The sequence below is a fragment of the Ursus americanus genome, chromosome 26, assembly GCF_024610735.1.
Source record: "Ursus americanus isolate L20-20 chromosome 26, mUrsAme1.1.p, whole genome shotgun sequence".
Taxonomy (NCBI): Eukaryota; Metazoa; Chordata; class Mammalia; order Carnivora; family Ursidae; genus Ursus; species Ursus americanus.
Genome location: NC_142152.1, coordinates 8,143,811 through 8,160,537, shown reverse-complemented (window position 1 = coordinate 8,160,537; position 16,727 = coordinate 8,143,811). Strand labels below are relative to the sequence as shown.

Genomic DNA, 16,727 nt, shown 5'->3' with positions numbered 1-16,727 from the left:
CTTTGCTAACCCAGAGAATCTTAAATTATGATATAGCTGAAAGCTCTCATTTCCCTTAAGATTAGTTAACCCCTCAAAGCTCAAATTTCTAGGAGTTATAAATCCTACACCACCCTGAGACCAATGTGGGGGCTGGGTAGAGATTTCAAGACTGCCATGGCAGCAGGGAAAAGCTCTGATGAGGATGAAGAGAAGAAAGCAGCAATATGTTCTTAGCTCTACTCTCCATTCCCCAGTGAAGGCCAGGAGGAGGTGCCAGACGCATTCTCAGCAAAAAAATGAGAAGAGCTTCTAGTGCAGAAAAATGTTAACAGGAGAAAGGGCACTCACAGAACAAGAGTATATTATAAGTTATCTATCAACTGTATATGTTAAGAAAGTTAAGAGACTGTCGAAAAATAACTGAACATAACCTCTGGTTCAAACTCAGCCACAGCCCCAGAAGGTGTGGTAAATTATATTCTAACATAAAAGAGTCTGTGATAGAAATAAATTGGAAATAAACAAAATAACAAGCAAAATTATATACAAACTAACAATAAAATGATCAACAAAAGAAAAACTTAAGAGTATTTCCTATTATAGTCCAAATAGTAATGTTCCTACAAATATTATTAGATGATAAGTAACAAGAACACTGTAATTAGCTCAAGACAATACTGTTCATGCACTGATAAAATCACAAAGAAAAAATAAACTTGCTTAACTCAAAACTGAAGTATCACGTTGACAAACACTACAGAAATTATTTGGTCATGCACATGTGCAGATGTAGCCTCGTAAGACTGCCAAACATCTGTGGCAGCCAGACTTCTCAGGAAAATACTGTATGTATCACAGTCCTAAGCAAACACAAAAAAATGGATTTACTTCAGCATTTCCAAATATCAATTTTAGTAACCTTTAACTTATTCAACTGATTACTACTAAAAAGCTCTTACTGATATGTGAAAATAATTCTAGGTATTTGAATTTCATAGCATAACCTCAGGAACCAAAGAAAAGGATGTGCATTTTGAAATTGCTGTGCAAGTTCATCAGAAGAAAACTCCTGGCTGGCAACCACAGAATGAACTTTGCTAAATTCACTCCTTCCATTCTTTTGCTCAGAATGCTCCTACGTATCAATTTTAACATGAAATGCCTTCATTCTTCCCTTCCATCTTTCTTAAAGTTTACGTTTCACGAGGCTTAATTCTAGTTTGCCATATTCCACAAGGATTTATTTAATTTGGGTCTCTTGGTAGAAAGCTTCACTGTATTTAGAAACAATACCATTCAGTTAATTTATACACGTTAGTTTTCACTTCCCACTTAGAAAATCAACTTTTGGATGACAAAGACCATTCAGAAAAAGTAGCAGAAAACACTTGAAATCTGTCAGACTTCCCTGAGCCTAAATCCTAGCTCTTCCACTTAGCAGAATTATGAGTTTGGGAGACTTATTTTATCTGAGTCATCATGTTTCCTCATCAACAGTAATATCACTATCAACCTTGTACGATATTTGTGAGGATTAAGTGAAATAAAATTCAGGGACTGCTTTAATCACATCTTCCTTCTTTTTCCCCACTTATAAAATCATCGTATCTTCGACACCAGCAACTAACACTGCCTTGCGAATGTAATGGGTACTTGATAAAACCCTATTGTGATAGGCTGATTGGTACCTGATAAAAATATCTGTAAGACTGAAAAATCTGTCTCATTATAGTAAGCAATACAAAATAAAGTTATAAAACACTGTAGAAAAATGCTTATTGAGTTCATTAATTCAATCAGGAAACCATTATTTCTGCATTCCAGACTAAGAGTATTTCCACATTTTCACATATCTAGAAAGTCTTCCAGACTGTGATTAAAGGATCAAAGCTTCCCACTATTCATACCTTCCTCATTTTAACTTGTTCCTATTACAATTAAAATAACTGATATAACTCACAACTCCCTGATTCATTATTTCTGCCTATGCTCATGTCCAGACCATCAGACAAGTTTCCTGGAATAAATTCAACCACTGCAATAAATTCTATAGTCAATAGTTTGAGCATTAACTGCTTTTTTCCCTTCACCATAGTAAGGTATGGGAAAGAATATAAAGCTGACAGTATATAATTAGTTATTTCTAAGTCTCCCCAACTACGGACACTACATATTTTAGTTTCTTATATGCTCATAGTATAACTGAAATGTTATCTACAAATATGGAATATAAAAAAGGTTTCTAAAGGCATTTGGGGGTCTAAAAGTAAAATATCTAATCAAAAATATATGGTATAAATTTAAAAAGTCACAACCCCCACCTACAATCAAAATTCACTGGTCTATTATAGTTTTTACCTATATCTATACTCACTTATACTTACAATGGGCCAGGCACTTTGAGTTTTATGTAATTATTTCAAAAAATACTCAACAATGCTATACTAATTCAAAGGGATACTGTATCCCAATGTTTATAGCAGCATTATTTATAACAGCCAAATTATGAAAACAGCCCAAGTGTTCATCAACTGGTAAGTGGATAAAAAAGATGTGGAATGTACATACATACACACACACACACACACACACACACACACACACACACACACACACACATACACAATGGAATATTACTCAGCCATAAAAAAAAAAAGACGAAATCTTGTCATTTGCAATGACACGGATGGAGCTAGAGAGTATTATTATGCTAGGCCAAATAAGTAAGTCAGGGAAAGACAAACACTATATGATTCACTCATATGTGGAATTTAAGAAACAAAACAAACAAAGGGGGAAAAAAGAGAGAGGGAGGCAAATCAAGAAACAGACTCTTAACTATGGAGAACAAACTGATAGTTACCAGAGGAGAGGTGGATGGGGAGTGGGTAAAATAGGTGATGGGGATTAAGGAGAACACTTGCTGAGATGAGCCTCGGGTGTTGCATATAAGTGTTGAATCACTAAATTGTAGAAATAAAACTAATATTACACTGTTTGTTAACTGGAATTTGATTTAAAACTTTTTTTAAAAATTAAAAAAAAAAAGAACTGAGTAACTTAAGGTTTTATCAGGTTACGTCATTTGCCCAAGGTCATATAGCTAGTATGTATGTAGTAGAGGAGCCACAGTTTGAACCCCTTATAATAATATTATATGGGCAACTCATTTTAAATAGTTCTAAAATAATAAAGTTCAAATTTACAATTTTAATCATGAGCAACTATCCATTTTATAAAAGGTCTACTTATTTAAGTACTCAATCATAGGATCATCCTAATTTATAAGAACCTCCAATTCCTTCAAAATATGACTGAACTAACAAAACTTCTATATACTTACATATAAACTCTTCAAAGCTATCTAATGGTGAAAATTAGAATAAACTACAATTTTATCGAAATAACAAAATACCTAGAGACATTTAGTTAGTATAGCTATAGACATTTGTTAAGAGAAAGTAATAAACAGCTCAATCATTTATGTACGGATGGATTTCATAATGCCTAACAACTGATAAGGCTATTTTTAATGCTAATTTTACTAATATTTGAAAACACACTTAAAGATAAAAACACATAAACAATTCAAATACTACTTGCATTTTCACAAGACTTGATAAAGGACACACGACTTCTCTGGTTGCTACACTTCGATTTGCTACGTAAGTGCAATCTGTCTATTAAAAACAGAATTAATGGAGCACCTGGGTGGCTCAGTGGGTTAGGTGTCTGACTCTTAATCTGGCTTCGGTCATGATCTCAAGGTCCTGGGATAGAGCCCTGCATTGGGCTCCATGCTCAGCAGAGTCTACTTGAGGATTTCTCTCCCTTTCCCTCTATCTCTCCCTCTATTTGTGCTCTCTGATTGTCTCTGTCTCTAAAATAAATAAATGAATCTTTTTTAAAAAACATGATTAATAATATTTGGTCAAGTTTTATTTTTATTTTTTAGGCAAAATGGTCTTAAAGCACTTAAACTATTTGGCTCAAATTTATGGCTTCATAGGACAAAATTGAGTATTTAATACAATTTTTATTTTATTTCAGATACAACTGGACATTAATTTTCTGTACGATTTTAACAAAGAGTTTAATCTTCAAATGAGATCAGAAGAATAAACAATGCTTGATATAAATAGCTAAATAATATTTGTTACAGTCAGAAAAGCCAATGTATGAGCTCTGTTCTGGCTTACCCATAGACAATATAAAATTTTTTAAACATCAGGGTTAAAATACTCAAACAGCTTTCCCCTTTGGCAATGAATGGCACATTCCCCTAAACTACTCCCCAGTAATCACCCACAAAGGACCAAAAGCTACACTTAAAAATAATTCTTAGGTTACCTTTGTGACTCAGTTTGTTTAGTTTGCATACAAAAGCACAGTGAAGTTTAGAACACCATCTTATCTGAAAAAGCACTAGATTCCCAGCCTTATATTCTGGCTAATTTTATGACCTGACCAATGTCACTTTTCTCCCTCCCAAAAATCTAAGACCTATGGGGTGCCTGGGTAGCTCAGCTGGTCAAGCATCCAACTCTTGATTTCAGCTCCCGGCATGATCTCAGAGTTGTGAAATAAAGCCCTGTGACCGGCTCCATGCTGGGCATGGAGACTGCTTCATATTCCCTCTCTCCCTCTAGCTTCCCCACCCCCCCAAAAAACAGGACTAAGACTGAGTTACTTAAATCTGTAGATTTTCTCTATGGATATTTAATGATTTAACTACACAAATTAACAACAAATGGGGGTAAAAACCTGGTGTTATGAAGTCTATTCATAGGCTCACCTGAGAATGATATAATCAGGCTTGTAGCCATATCTATTCTTTTGGGGAAAAAAATTAGAATTACTTGTGAAATGAAGAAGAAACAGAAGACCCTAAAGTTATTGCTAGGATTTGAAACAATGAAATTAAAATAACTAATGCTTGACTGAGAAACACTGGAACTCTTATTTTAAGAGTTCAGGGGCACCTGGCTGGCCCAGTTGATAAAGCATGCAACTCTTGATCTCAGGGTTGTAAGTTCGAGACCCTCTCCCTCTGCCTCTCCCCTTGCTTGTGTTCTGTCTCTCTCTCAAATGAATAAATAAAATCTTTTTAAAAAAAAATGAAGTTTCTCCTATTCATGCATAAGCCAGTGATTAAGTGGAAATCTCTAAGAAAGTCAAGTCACAAATTATACAAATAATTTTTCTAAGATCCTACTCCTAACATGTCCCCACCCACTGAGAGCTTAATTCCTAGGAAATATAATTCAAAGAATTCATCAGGCACAATATATGTGAACATCCCTAACCAAAATCTGTTCATTGACTGTCTCAACTCTACATATCTCAATACATAATAATTAAGTACTCATTTCTTATTATATTATGCCAATTTTTAACCCTTTGTCTTTCTCTGGGTTTAGAAATAAATTGTCTTCTCAGTCACATCTCAAAGGATCTATTTCTAAAACCCTTTATCACATTTGTATGTCTTCCTTTGGTCTTCTCCAAGTTCAGTATATCTGACTTCATTTGTTGTGTTGGACTTTAAGTATAATAGATCAGGAAAAGAAAAGGTCATTGTACTGGCTCCTGTCCCTTACATTACCCAGCCCATAAAATCAGCCCACTATTAGAAGCAATAACTCAAATCCTACCTCTCTTCAAATCAGAAAGACACCTGAAGTAGAATTTATAAATTCCCTTTTTAAAATTCTTATTAATTAAATAATGAGGTATAATAGAAAGAGTCTTGGTTTCATCTTTTATACATGATCTAACTTCTCTGAGACTCAGTTTTCACATCTGCAAAAATAAGAATACCATTTCATGGAGATACAAAAATAAAAGATGACAACTTTTATTAAAAAGAACTATCAAATATCAAAGGTTACAAAGTCCTAAGCAATGTTGGCATCCTTACCAACATTTGCTCAACGAAATCAACTCCTGGGATATAGGTGCTCAATAAATGCTACTTTTCTTTCTACATTTTAGGATTGATTTTCCCAAAGAGTATAAAAACATTCAACTACATAAACATTGGATTTTCATCTACATTATGTTCAGTCTCCCCATTCAGTGATATTAATAAACTCACATAAAAACTGTCATTTAAAAATTTCACCTTGCTGTTGAAACAAAAGCTAAATTTTTACAGTAAACCATAATAGGTATTCTATCGTATACTTAAGTTACATGAATCTCAACAAGCATTAAAGTAATTAGATCACCTACCTTACATCATATCCAAAAAAATCAATTCCAGGTGGATAATAAAAAAGTAAAACAATAAAGGCATCAAAAGATACCCTCAAGAAAGTGAAAAGAAATAAAGCCACAGAGTAAAAGAAAACTCCTGTTTTTTCCTAAATTCCTTCTGGGATTTTTTTGGGGGGAAGGGATAGGTAAAAGAAAACCCTTTTATTTCTCAGAACAAGTTGGAATAGAAGTATGAAGATGTGCAACAGATCACAAATGCCACTACTGAAATCACACAACCAAGAATCCCTATCCCCTGAGAGACAGCAAATAATTTTTTTTAAGTTTTTATTTTTAGGTAATCTCTACACCAAACATGGAGCTTGAACTCACAACCCCAAGATCAAGAGTAATATATGCTCCACTGACTGAACCAACCAGGTGACCCAGCAAATAATTTAAATTCCCACAACACATATGATTAATAAAAGGCTTAGATCCAGAACATATAAAAAAAACTCCTACACATTAGCACACCTTGAGCAGGCATTTCAGAAAATAGGATACCCAATCCTCAATGCCATTAGTGATCAGCAAAATAAAACGCAGGCTAAAACCACAAAACACTACTAAATACCCACCAGAATGGTAAAACTGGGAAAAAAAGAAAATCACAATTGTTGACAAAAATGTGGAGAAAATGTGGAGTAACAAGAACACTGCTGGTAGAAGTACAATTGGCAAAAACCACTTTGAAAATGACTTGACAATATCGCCTAAAATGAACAAACATATTCACTATGACCTGATTAACTTTATTCTTAGGTAAATAGCCACCAAAACAATGTGTGTACATGTGCACCAAGAAACATATATTAACATGTTAGCATAATTCATAATATCAAAAACTCAAAGGGATTCAATCATCCAGCAACAGTAGTATGGATAAATAGTAGTATATTTCTCCAATGGAACGTTATCCAACAATGAAAAAGAAAAAAAAGAGCTATAAGCAAAAACATGATGAATCTCACAAATATAACATGAACAGGCCCAACATTAATCAGGTTAAGACATATATGCTTAGATGTTAAAGCTATTTATAAGAGCAAGAAAGGGACTGCCTTAAAAGAAGAATGACTACTCTGGGATGCCTGGGTGGCTCAGTCGGTTAAGCGTCTGCCTTTGGCTTAGGTCATGATCTCAGGGTCCTGGAACTGAGTCCCGCATCTGGCTCCCTGCTCAATGGGGAGTCTGTTTCTCCCTCTCTCTGTCCTTCCCCCAATTTGTGCTCTCTCTCCCCCCCCAAAAAAAAAAAAATAAAATCTTTAAAAGAAATTTAAAAAAAAAAGAAGAGTGACAACTCTGAGGAAAAAGAATGGAGTACTGACCAAGTCTAAGGGGTCATAAGGCGCGCTTCTAGAGCACTGACAATACTTTTTTCTTTACCTCTGTGATGGTTACACAGATTTCACTTTGTGGTAATTCACTAAGCTATATATTTTGGTTCTGTGTACTTTAATGTATACATACTACATTTCACAAAATAAAAAGCTGTAAGAGAGGGAAGAAGAAAGAAAATAAATAATAAGGTCACAACCTTTTCTAAAAAGATACCTGAAGAATTAAGGTAAATGCTCAGGGCAAATGAAAAACTGATAGCAAATGAGCACATGAAAAGATACTCAACATCACTAGTCATCAGTGACATGCAAATTAAAACCATAATGAGTAACATTACACACCTGTTTAGAATGCCTGAAATATTTTTAAAACTCAAAATACTGAGCATTGGTAAGGATACAGAGCAACTGGAACACTCATAAAAGGTTGGTGGGAATGCAAACTGCTACAGACACTTTGAAAAACAATTTAGCAGTTTATTACAAAACTAAACATACCCTTACCATATAATTCACCAATTTCATTCTTAGTACTTAGCCAACAGAAATAAAAACTCACATACACATAAAACTGTATGCAAATGTTGATAGCAGCTTCACTCATAATCATTAAAAAACAAAACACAAATCCAAATGTCTTTCAACAGATGAATGGATAAAGAAACTGGTATATCCATAAAATGGTATATTACTCAACAAAAAGGAACAACAACAACATGCATGATCCCAAATACAAGTTGCTAAGTTAACAAAGCTTGACCTAAAAGGCCTGTATGTATGATTCCATTTATATGACATTCTAGAAAACCCAAAACAATAGAGACACAGAACAAACCACTAATTGCTAGGGGGGTTGGAGGTACAGGCTGACTATAAATGGTAGAACAAAGGAATTTTGAGGAGGGATGGAACTGCTCTATATTATGACTATGGCAGTAGATATACAGCTATGCATTTGTCAAGACCCTGTATATCACAATGACCTTTACTATATGTGAATTAAAAAATAATTTTTTTTAAAGATTTTATTTATTTATTTGACAGAGATAGAGACAGCCAGCGAGAGAGGGAACACAAGCAGGGGGAGTGGGAGAGGAAGAAGCAGGCTCCTAGCGGAGGAGCCTGATGTGGGGCTCGATCCCAGAACGCTGGGATCACACCCTGAGCTGAAGGCAGGCGCTTAACCACTGTGCCACCCAGGCGCCCCAAAAAATAAATTTTTAAAAAACTTTAAAACACTATGGTCACAGCACTACCACAGATTTATAGAAGTATCGAAATGACAAATTTATCATAAAATATCCCCAAATTCAAGAATCTTAGAAATATGTTATTACCTAATTATACAGTGTAAAAAAATCATTATGTAATTCACTTAGATATTTAACTATAATAATACCAATAAACATTACTGATGGGGCACCTGGGTGGTGCAGTTGGTTAAGCAGCTGACCCTTGGTTTTGGCTCAGGTCATGATCTCAGAGTCATGAGATCAAGCTCGGCATCAGGCTCTGAACTGGGCATGGAGCCTGCTTAAGATTCTTTCTCTCTCTCTGCCCCTCCCCCCTCCCCTCTCTCTCTCTTTCTCCCCCTCTTAAAAAAAAAAATTACTGATAACATTAAAGATGCACTTGGTTAACATTTTATATATACATTTTAATCCTTCAAACAATCATATAAAGTGAAAATTATCTCAACTGTACCAATGAGGAAACAAACCCAGAAAGAATAAAGAAATATCTTACCCATGCACAGACATCTAGTAAGTGGTGAAGCTGAAGTTTAATGCCCTTGTACCTGTCTTTCCCTGCCTATTTTCTTTTCTACACACTGTCTCTTAATTCAAAAGCTTTTATAATTCCTTAATGAGTAATTTTTTTCTTTACATTATATGAAAAGTGTTAATACTTCCTAAATTTGTAACTTTAAAATCGATCAGGGATATTTTATATTATTCAAACACCCACATATTCATAATCATATAAAACGAAGTTAAAATATGCAGCCTCTGCCCTCAAGATGTTATAGTCTAATACGTGGCACACATATGACAAAGAAGGTAGGCAATTTTAAAAATCAAAAACCAGTAGCTGGGTGCCTGGGTGGCTCAGTTGGTTAAGTGTCTTCTTTCGACTCAGGTCATGATCCCAGGGTCCTGGGATCGAGTCTACTTCTCTCTCTACCCCTCCCCTCTGCTTGTGTGCCCACGCGCGCACGAACTCTCTCTCTCTCTCTCACAAAAAATACATAAATAAAATATTTTTTCAAAAAAAAAACCAGTAGCTGAATGGGCAGTTAGGGGAAAAAACATGGGTAGTATGAGTACCTCATAATAATAAGATAGTTCTGACTGCTTCCTCCTATATCTTGCATCATCACTGTCTTTCACTTTACTTATATATAAGGGGGTATGTGTGTATAAACACACACATAAGCAAACATATTCAAATACAGTATTGTTATTAAACTTATCTGTTAGATTAAGAACAAAAAGTAAGTTTTTCTTTTACCTTCACTCTTCTCTGATGCTCTTCCTTTATTTAGATCTGAGTTTCTGCCTATATCATTTTCCTTGGCTCTAAAAGAACTTCTTTTAACATTTCTTGCAAGTAAGGTCTCCTAGCAAAAAACTCCTTTGATAATCTTTTATTTCTCCTTCACTTCTTAATTTTAGAAAGAGAGAGAGCAGCACGCAGGAGCAGAAGGAGGGGCAGAGGGAAAGAGAGAATCCTTGAGCAGAAGAGACTCTCCTGTGAGCATGGAGCCCAACGTGGGGCTCAATCCCAGAATCCTGAAATCATGATCCAAGCCAAAATCAAATGATATACCTAGGTGTAGTTCTTTTGACATTTATCCTACTTAGTGTTCTCCAAGCTTTCTGAATCTTTGGTTTGGTATTTGATGTTAATTTGGGGGAAATTCTCAGTTGTTATTGTTTCAAATATTCTGTGCCTTTCTCTCATTCTCTTTCTGCTATTTCCATTATGCATGTGTTACACCTTTTATAGTCATCCCACAGTCCTTGGATATTCTGTTCTGCTGTTTGTTTCTGTTTTTTTTCCCCCCTGGTCTTTTTCTCTTTGGTTTTCAGTTTTCAAGGAGTGTATTGATGTATCCTCTTGCTCAAAGATTCTTTCATCAGGGTGCCTAGTCTACTAATGAGCCCATCAAAGCTATTCCTCATTTCTATTAGCGTTCTTTTCTCTAGCATTTCTTTTTGGTTCTTTCTCAGAATTTCCATCCTTCTCCTTACCATTGCCTACTTTTTCTTATATGTTGTCTACTTTATCCATTAGCACCTTTAGCCTATTAATCACAATTGTTTTATATTCCAGCCTGATCATTCCAACACCTCTGCCATATCTAAGCCTGGTTCTGATGCTTGCTCTGTCTCTTCCAACTGTATTTTCTGCCTTTTCGTATGTTTTATAAATTTTTTCTTGACAACCAAGGCATAATGGACTAGGGAAAAGGCACTGCTATAAACAGGCCTTTAGCAATGTGTGGTGAGGTGTGGGGGGTGGCAGAGCATTTTATAGTTCTATGATCAGGTCTCAGTCCTTTAAAGAGCCTGTGCTTCTAGACTATGAACTTCACAAGTGCTTCTCAATCCATCCCACCACCCCTTAGGGAGGGCAGAATGGTTAGAGTAGGCTGAAGTTATGTTGTTTCCCTTCTCCCATACAGAAGGCTTGAGCAGCTGGAATTCAGTATTTCCCTTCTCCTACATCAGGCAGGTTCTCATAAACTCCAGTCGGTTAGGCTCTGATGAAATAGTTTTTCCTGAGGGTAGGCCTTATTAAGAAGAACAAAATGCTCTGGTATATTTCAAAATTATTCCTTTTCCCTTTTCTCTGCTAAAAGCAAGAGGGGATTTTTCTCTAATATTCACTAAGAGAACCTGATAGAGATGCAAGAAGTGAAACTCACAAAAGTGCAGGGGCCCTCAATAACTGGTTCCCCTACAGAGTTCTGAACTCTTAAAGCTGTCCACACTGAGCCTTCAGCAATTTGTCAACTATAATCAGATTTACCTATACCAGCACTAGTTCCTGGCAAGGTTGCTACTCTGGTTAAGTTGTGATTCAGTGTATTCTCTACCGATCTCTCCAATTTTGAGGGCAGTGGTTTGCCTTGTGACCTCTCTTCATTTATGGATCTAAGAAAAGTTGTTGATTTTTCAATATGCTTAGCTTTTACTCGTTAGAATGAGATGGCAATATCCAAGCTTCTTATATGCCATACCAGAAACCAGAAGTCTGCATTTTCTTTTAAGAATGTTTTTCTAGGGGCGCCTAGGTGGCACAGCAGTTAAGCGTCTGCCTTCGGCTCAGGGCGTGATCCCGGCGTTATGGGATCGAGCCCCACATCAGGCTCCTCTGCCATGAGCCTGCTTCTTCCTCTCCCACTCCCCCTGCTTAGTTCCCTCTCTCGCTGGCTGTCTCTATCTCTGTCAAATAAATAAATAAAATCTTTTAAAAAAAAAAAGAAAAGAAAGAATGTTTTTCTACACCACAAGCTTAAAAATTTATGTAGAATAAGAAAAAAACATACAAACCCAATATCATGTACAACAAAATTGTGTTGTATACTTTGAAAATTATTTATTACTTTTCACTTTCCCCATACACTGCATGTATTCATGTTTCTACATGTCTAGCCTAGCTCAGATACTGTTCTTAAACATATGAACCTACCAATTTAACTGTAGAAATCAATATAAAGTTATAAACTGCAATCCTTGAAATACATTCTTCAAACAAGCAATTAAAATACAGCTTACCATTTTGATGCCTGTGGAAAATGTCACTGGTTTTATAGGTTTAGGTTTCTCAAGTTGCATTTCCAACTGGGTAGATCTATCCTTATGCTGAGCCAAAAGTAGAGCAACAGGGAGATCAGAACTCTCCTGTAAGAAAAGTAAAAGTGCAATATGAAAGTTAAAAGGAAAAACTAATGAGCAACGAGTCTTTTATTTTAAATTATGCCTTTTCATAAGCATTTGATGTCAACCTAAATATTCACTTTACGGAAAACACTTCACAAAAAATTTTAACATTCCATAATAAGAAAAGGCTGTTCGAGATTCATAAATCAACATAACCTGCAAAAAAGTATTTTTATAAAATCCACATTAAAGAAAATATAATAGGGTCTTATTTCATCTAGCAAAGCCAAACATATTTATTAAACTAAAAAAAACTAAAAGCTAATCACAAAAAGTAATACAAAGTACTATAACTTAGATCAGATGTTTATCTAAGACATTCTTCTACCAGTGAATTCAGACCAGTCTACAATTGTTTCCCATTAGATTTCACCTGAGGCCGTTTGGAAATGATCCTTGTTCTGTTTTGCAAAATGGAACAACTGTTAAGTACAACCAAAAATATATTTATTTTCTCCTTTATAGACTTATTTTTAGAAATTAAGTCTAGATTTTCTTGATTAACAAAATGATAGTAAATATTTCTAATATATTGATACTAAATCAGGGCTACTATTTACACAAATCTGCACACATACATATTAATAACAAGCAAATTACTAATTCTTATATGTAGCCTTATTTATCCTGTTTAACATAAAGTTCTCTTACACGTTTAAACTGCTGTGGAACTAAGGTCTAAACTAAAAGTATCCAAACCTCTTCTCTTCTGAGTTTTCAGTTAAATAAGAACATAGAAACACATGCAGAAGGAAGGAGATCATACATACAAACACAGTACTTTATATGTGTAAACAAAACTGAAGGTTACAAACACATTTCTATCTCCTATACCAAGGCTACCTACAAAAACACACATATTCTTCAAATAGCCTACAGATTTTTAAAATAATAACTAGAGTGCTTATGGCTTAGCATTTACCATAATATTGCCTCAAAAGTTCATTTATTTAATCTTTAAAAACCCTACAGAATTTAATCCTTAAAAACATTATATTGCTTAACATCTCATAGTATGAAAGTAAAAATATAGTAGAATCTAATTTTCTTTCCAAATCTAACAACTTAAGAATATTTTTAAGCCACAAATCTAGTTAATTAACATATTTAAAGGAACTGTTTTAAGGCTACAGTACAGAAGTAATTCAAATAACAAGCAATTTATTTCAACAGAATAGTCCTAGAATAAATTTGTACCTAAAGACTTGGTAACAGAAGTGCTTTGCAAGAGCAATTTACAAAGATTAAAATTTTTTATTTGAAAGAACACAAATTTTATTTATAAAATAGAGCCTTGGGACCTTTAGCAATAAGGAAGGAGAATGAGTGAAACATACTATGAGAATATACTTGAATACCTTTCATATTCTACAATAAAGCATTAATTCTGCATTAGTAACAGTACTACTGTGAATTTCTGCAGCTATTCTAGATTTCCATTAAGAATTTTACAGAAAAGCGGCACCTGGGTGGCTCAGTTGGTCGGGTGTCCAACTCCTGATTTCAGCCCAGGTCAGACCTCAGGGTCATGAGACTGAGCCCCACATCAGGCTCCATGCTCAGTGAGGAGTCTGCTTGTCCCTTTCCCTCTGCTCCTACCCCCACCCCACCCCTGCTCGCTTACTTTCTCAAATAAATAAAGACTTTTTTTTAAAACAGAACTTTAAATAAAATGTGAAAAAAAAAGAATTTTATAATAAAATGTAAAATTTTAAATGGGCTATGGCCCAAAATACCTTTTAAAACCCATTACTATCTTTTCATATGTAAAAACTAACAGAAAAAAAATAAATTTCTTGGCATTCCTTCTCAACTTACACTCTAAGTGAATTCAAATGCTCTTCCATACCTGGTATTTACTCTAATAAGTGAAAGTCCTTGCCTAAAAGCAAGACAATGCGGTTACTTCAAAAAGGTTGTTAATCAATACTTTGGCCTGTTTTAATCCTGGTTTTGCTTTCACATAAAAGGACCTGAATATTAAAATGTCTTGGTAATACAGCTAAAATTTAATAAAAATTAAATGTTCTAGGAATCTAAAACTAATTTTGACATTAAGGCATACAATTTACTTCAATCTGCTTTATTCCATTTTAGCATTCAAAACTCTGAAGCCTGAAAATCCCTGTGAATGTTAAATTAGAATTAAGCAGGAGCTCTAACAACAAAAATCTACAGAGTAAAATAAACTATGGGAACATACATGCTTTCAGGAATACATAAAATGCAGATTCAGCCTTGTAAGTTATTTAATTTTTCTTAGCTTTCCAGTCTATCTTGAAAGGTTCTCTAAACTACATTAATTGCCTGAAGGTATACTGTTTAATATTTAAAGAAATTTTAATAAGACTGCCTGTAATACTCATTAAAAACTTTATAATGGCCATTTTTTAAAGATTATTTTAACTGACTTTAAGCAAGCCATCTGGCAAACAATATTTCTAATAAAAATCAGCTACTACATTTGACAACAATATTAACCCTTAACAAAATTTAAGACATAACTGAAGAGAATTTTCAAATAGGAATATAAAAAGATTTAATAAGTCAGGACCTGTTTAAAATTCTTTTTCCAAACTGTTAAAAAAATTGAATTTACAGTTAGGATTAAATAAATGGACTTTTTAGGCAACATTATGGTAAATGCTAAGCCATAAACATTAAGACCATAACATTAAAATCCTGTCATATACAGTATAATATAATGCTTTTTAAAGGTTAAAAAGTGACCATTAGCACAAAACCAAACCCAAAAACAGGAGAAAAAAATTCTACTAAGTAATACTTGTTGCCTAAATTAGATCCAGAGAATAATTCTAAGATTTAAGCATCCAGACATATTCACAAATGCCAATATTATCTTTTTTATAGAATCTAATACATGAACAAACATTGAAAAAGAAATAGAATATTTTTTTTTACTTATTAGGGATTCAGGAAGATAAAAAGAAATTTCATAAATACTTTCAATTAGTCAATAAGCACTAAAACATATGGTCATATTTTAACAAAAAAATTAATGAATATTAAAAAATTAAAACAACAGAATTTTTAAGAAATAAATAGGAAACCAGAAATTCAAAACGTACTGATATTCTAAAACAATCTGTTGTAATTAATTGTTCTAATGAGTACAGTAAATTGCTAAGGATTATTTAACCACCATGTTACATGATCTAAATAGTGAAGAAAGTATGTGCAGTAATGACTTGCAGGTGAAGAAAACAGGAAGTTGCGGGGGGGGGGGAGCTCACAAAAACCAATATTAACTCCAGATTATACACAACGTACAACATTGGCAGTTTCACAACTTGCTTCATGCCCCACTGAATTAAACGGGAGCTTCATGCCAATAGCAGCAGCTCAATGAGGCAGCAAAACTTATTACTTTGAGGGCTAAAAAAATATCCAAGAGTAATTGCTATGCAAAGCTAGCTAACCTCAAAATTAAATCTAAAAACTACATTAGATGAAATATTTTTAAATGTTAAACTGTATTTTCATTTCATATCTAAGTTCTATATTTGGAATTAATTCAATTAATTGAACAAAGGAGAAGGGTTACCAAGGAAAGTGTGTTCCTCTTTGTGTAAAATAATGGGGGAAAGAAACTTTCAATAAAATAATTTTAACATCAATGTTTACTAATTCATTCTTTAAAGTTCTTAATTTCTCACAAGATAATGTCAACAAAAAATGTGAAACACATGTATCATTTCAACTGTTAAAAGCCACAACTGACACTTAATAGTTCCAAGAAAAATTAATGGAAATTGCTAAGGAAAATACCATACTCTATTTTATATGCTACTGTCTTCATTTTTAAAACCCAATTTATATTCCACTTACACAAAGCAGATAGGGTTTATGATAAGCATTTTCTATCTAAGCCTCATTAATGTCCTTACTCTCACTTTTCCTTTACTCTCTCACCTACTTCTAATTTAATTACCTTGTTTTCTCTTTTTATTCCTGGTTAGCTGACTTTTGGCCAAAAGAACAGCAGAAAAATACACACACACACACTTACCCAATTATAGAGTAACAAACACCATAACAACAAAACCAATGAATTAAAGTATGCTAACACCACATATAAATTAATTACGTGGACAGAAAAGGAAAGGGAAGAATGCAAATAGACTCTTCTGGACAGGACCACTTCTACTGTGATTTTATCAGTATCACCTCAGCT

At 34.1% G+C, this 16,727-nt stretch overlaps 1 protein-coding gene across 3 annotated transcripts in view; it reads right to left on the bottom strand.

The window, feature by feature from the left end:
* The window catches only part of MNAT1 (MNAT1 component of CDK activating kinase), a 199,507-nt gene that overhangs the window by 100,367 nt on the left and 82,413 nt on the right, over positions 1-16,727 (bottom strand). For all 3 annotated transcript variants that reach the window (XR_015721772.1, XM_045810491.2, XM_087855981.1), the window contains exon 6: positions 12,368-12,493. Coding sequence is in view for 2 of the 3 variants with exons in the window: in XM_045810491.2 (XP_045666447.1) it covers positions 12,368-12,493 (126 nt within the window). In the remaining variant the exon portion in view is untranslated. The remainder of the gene's footprint in view (positions 1-12,367; positions 12,494-16,727) is intronic.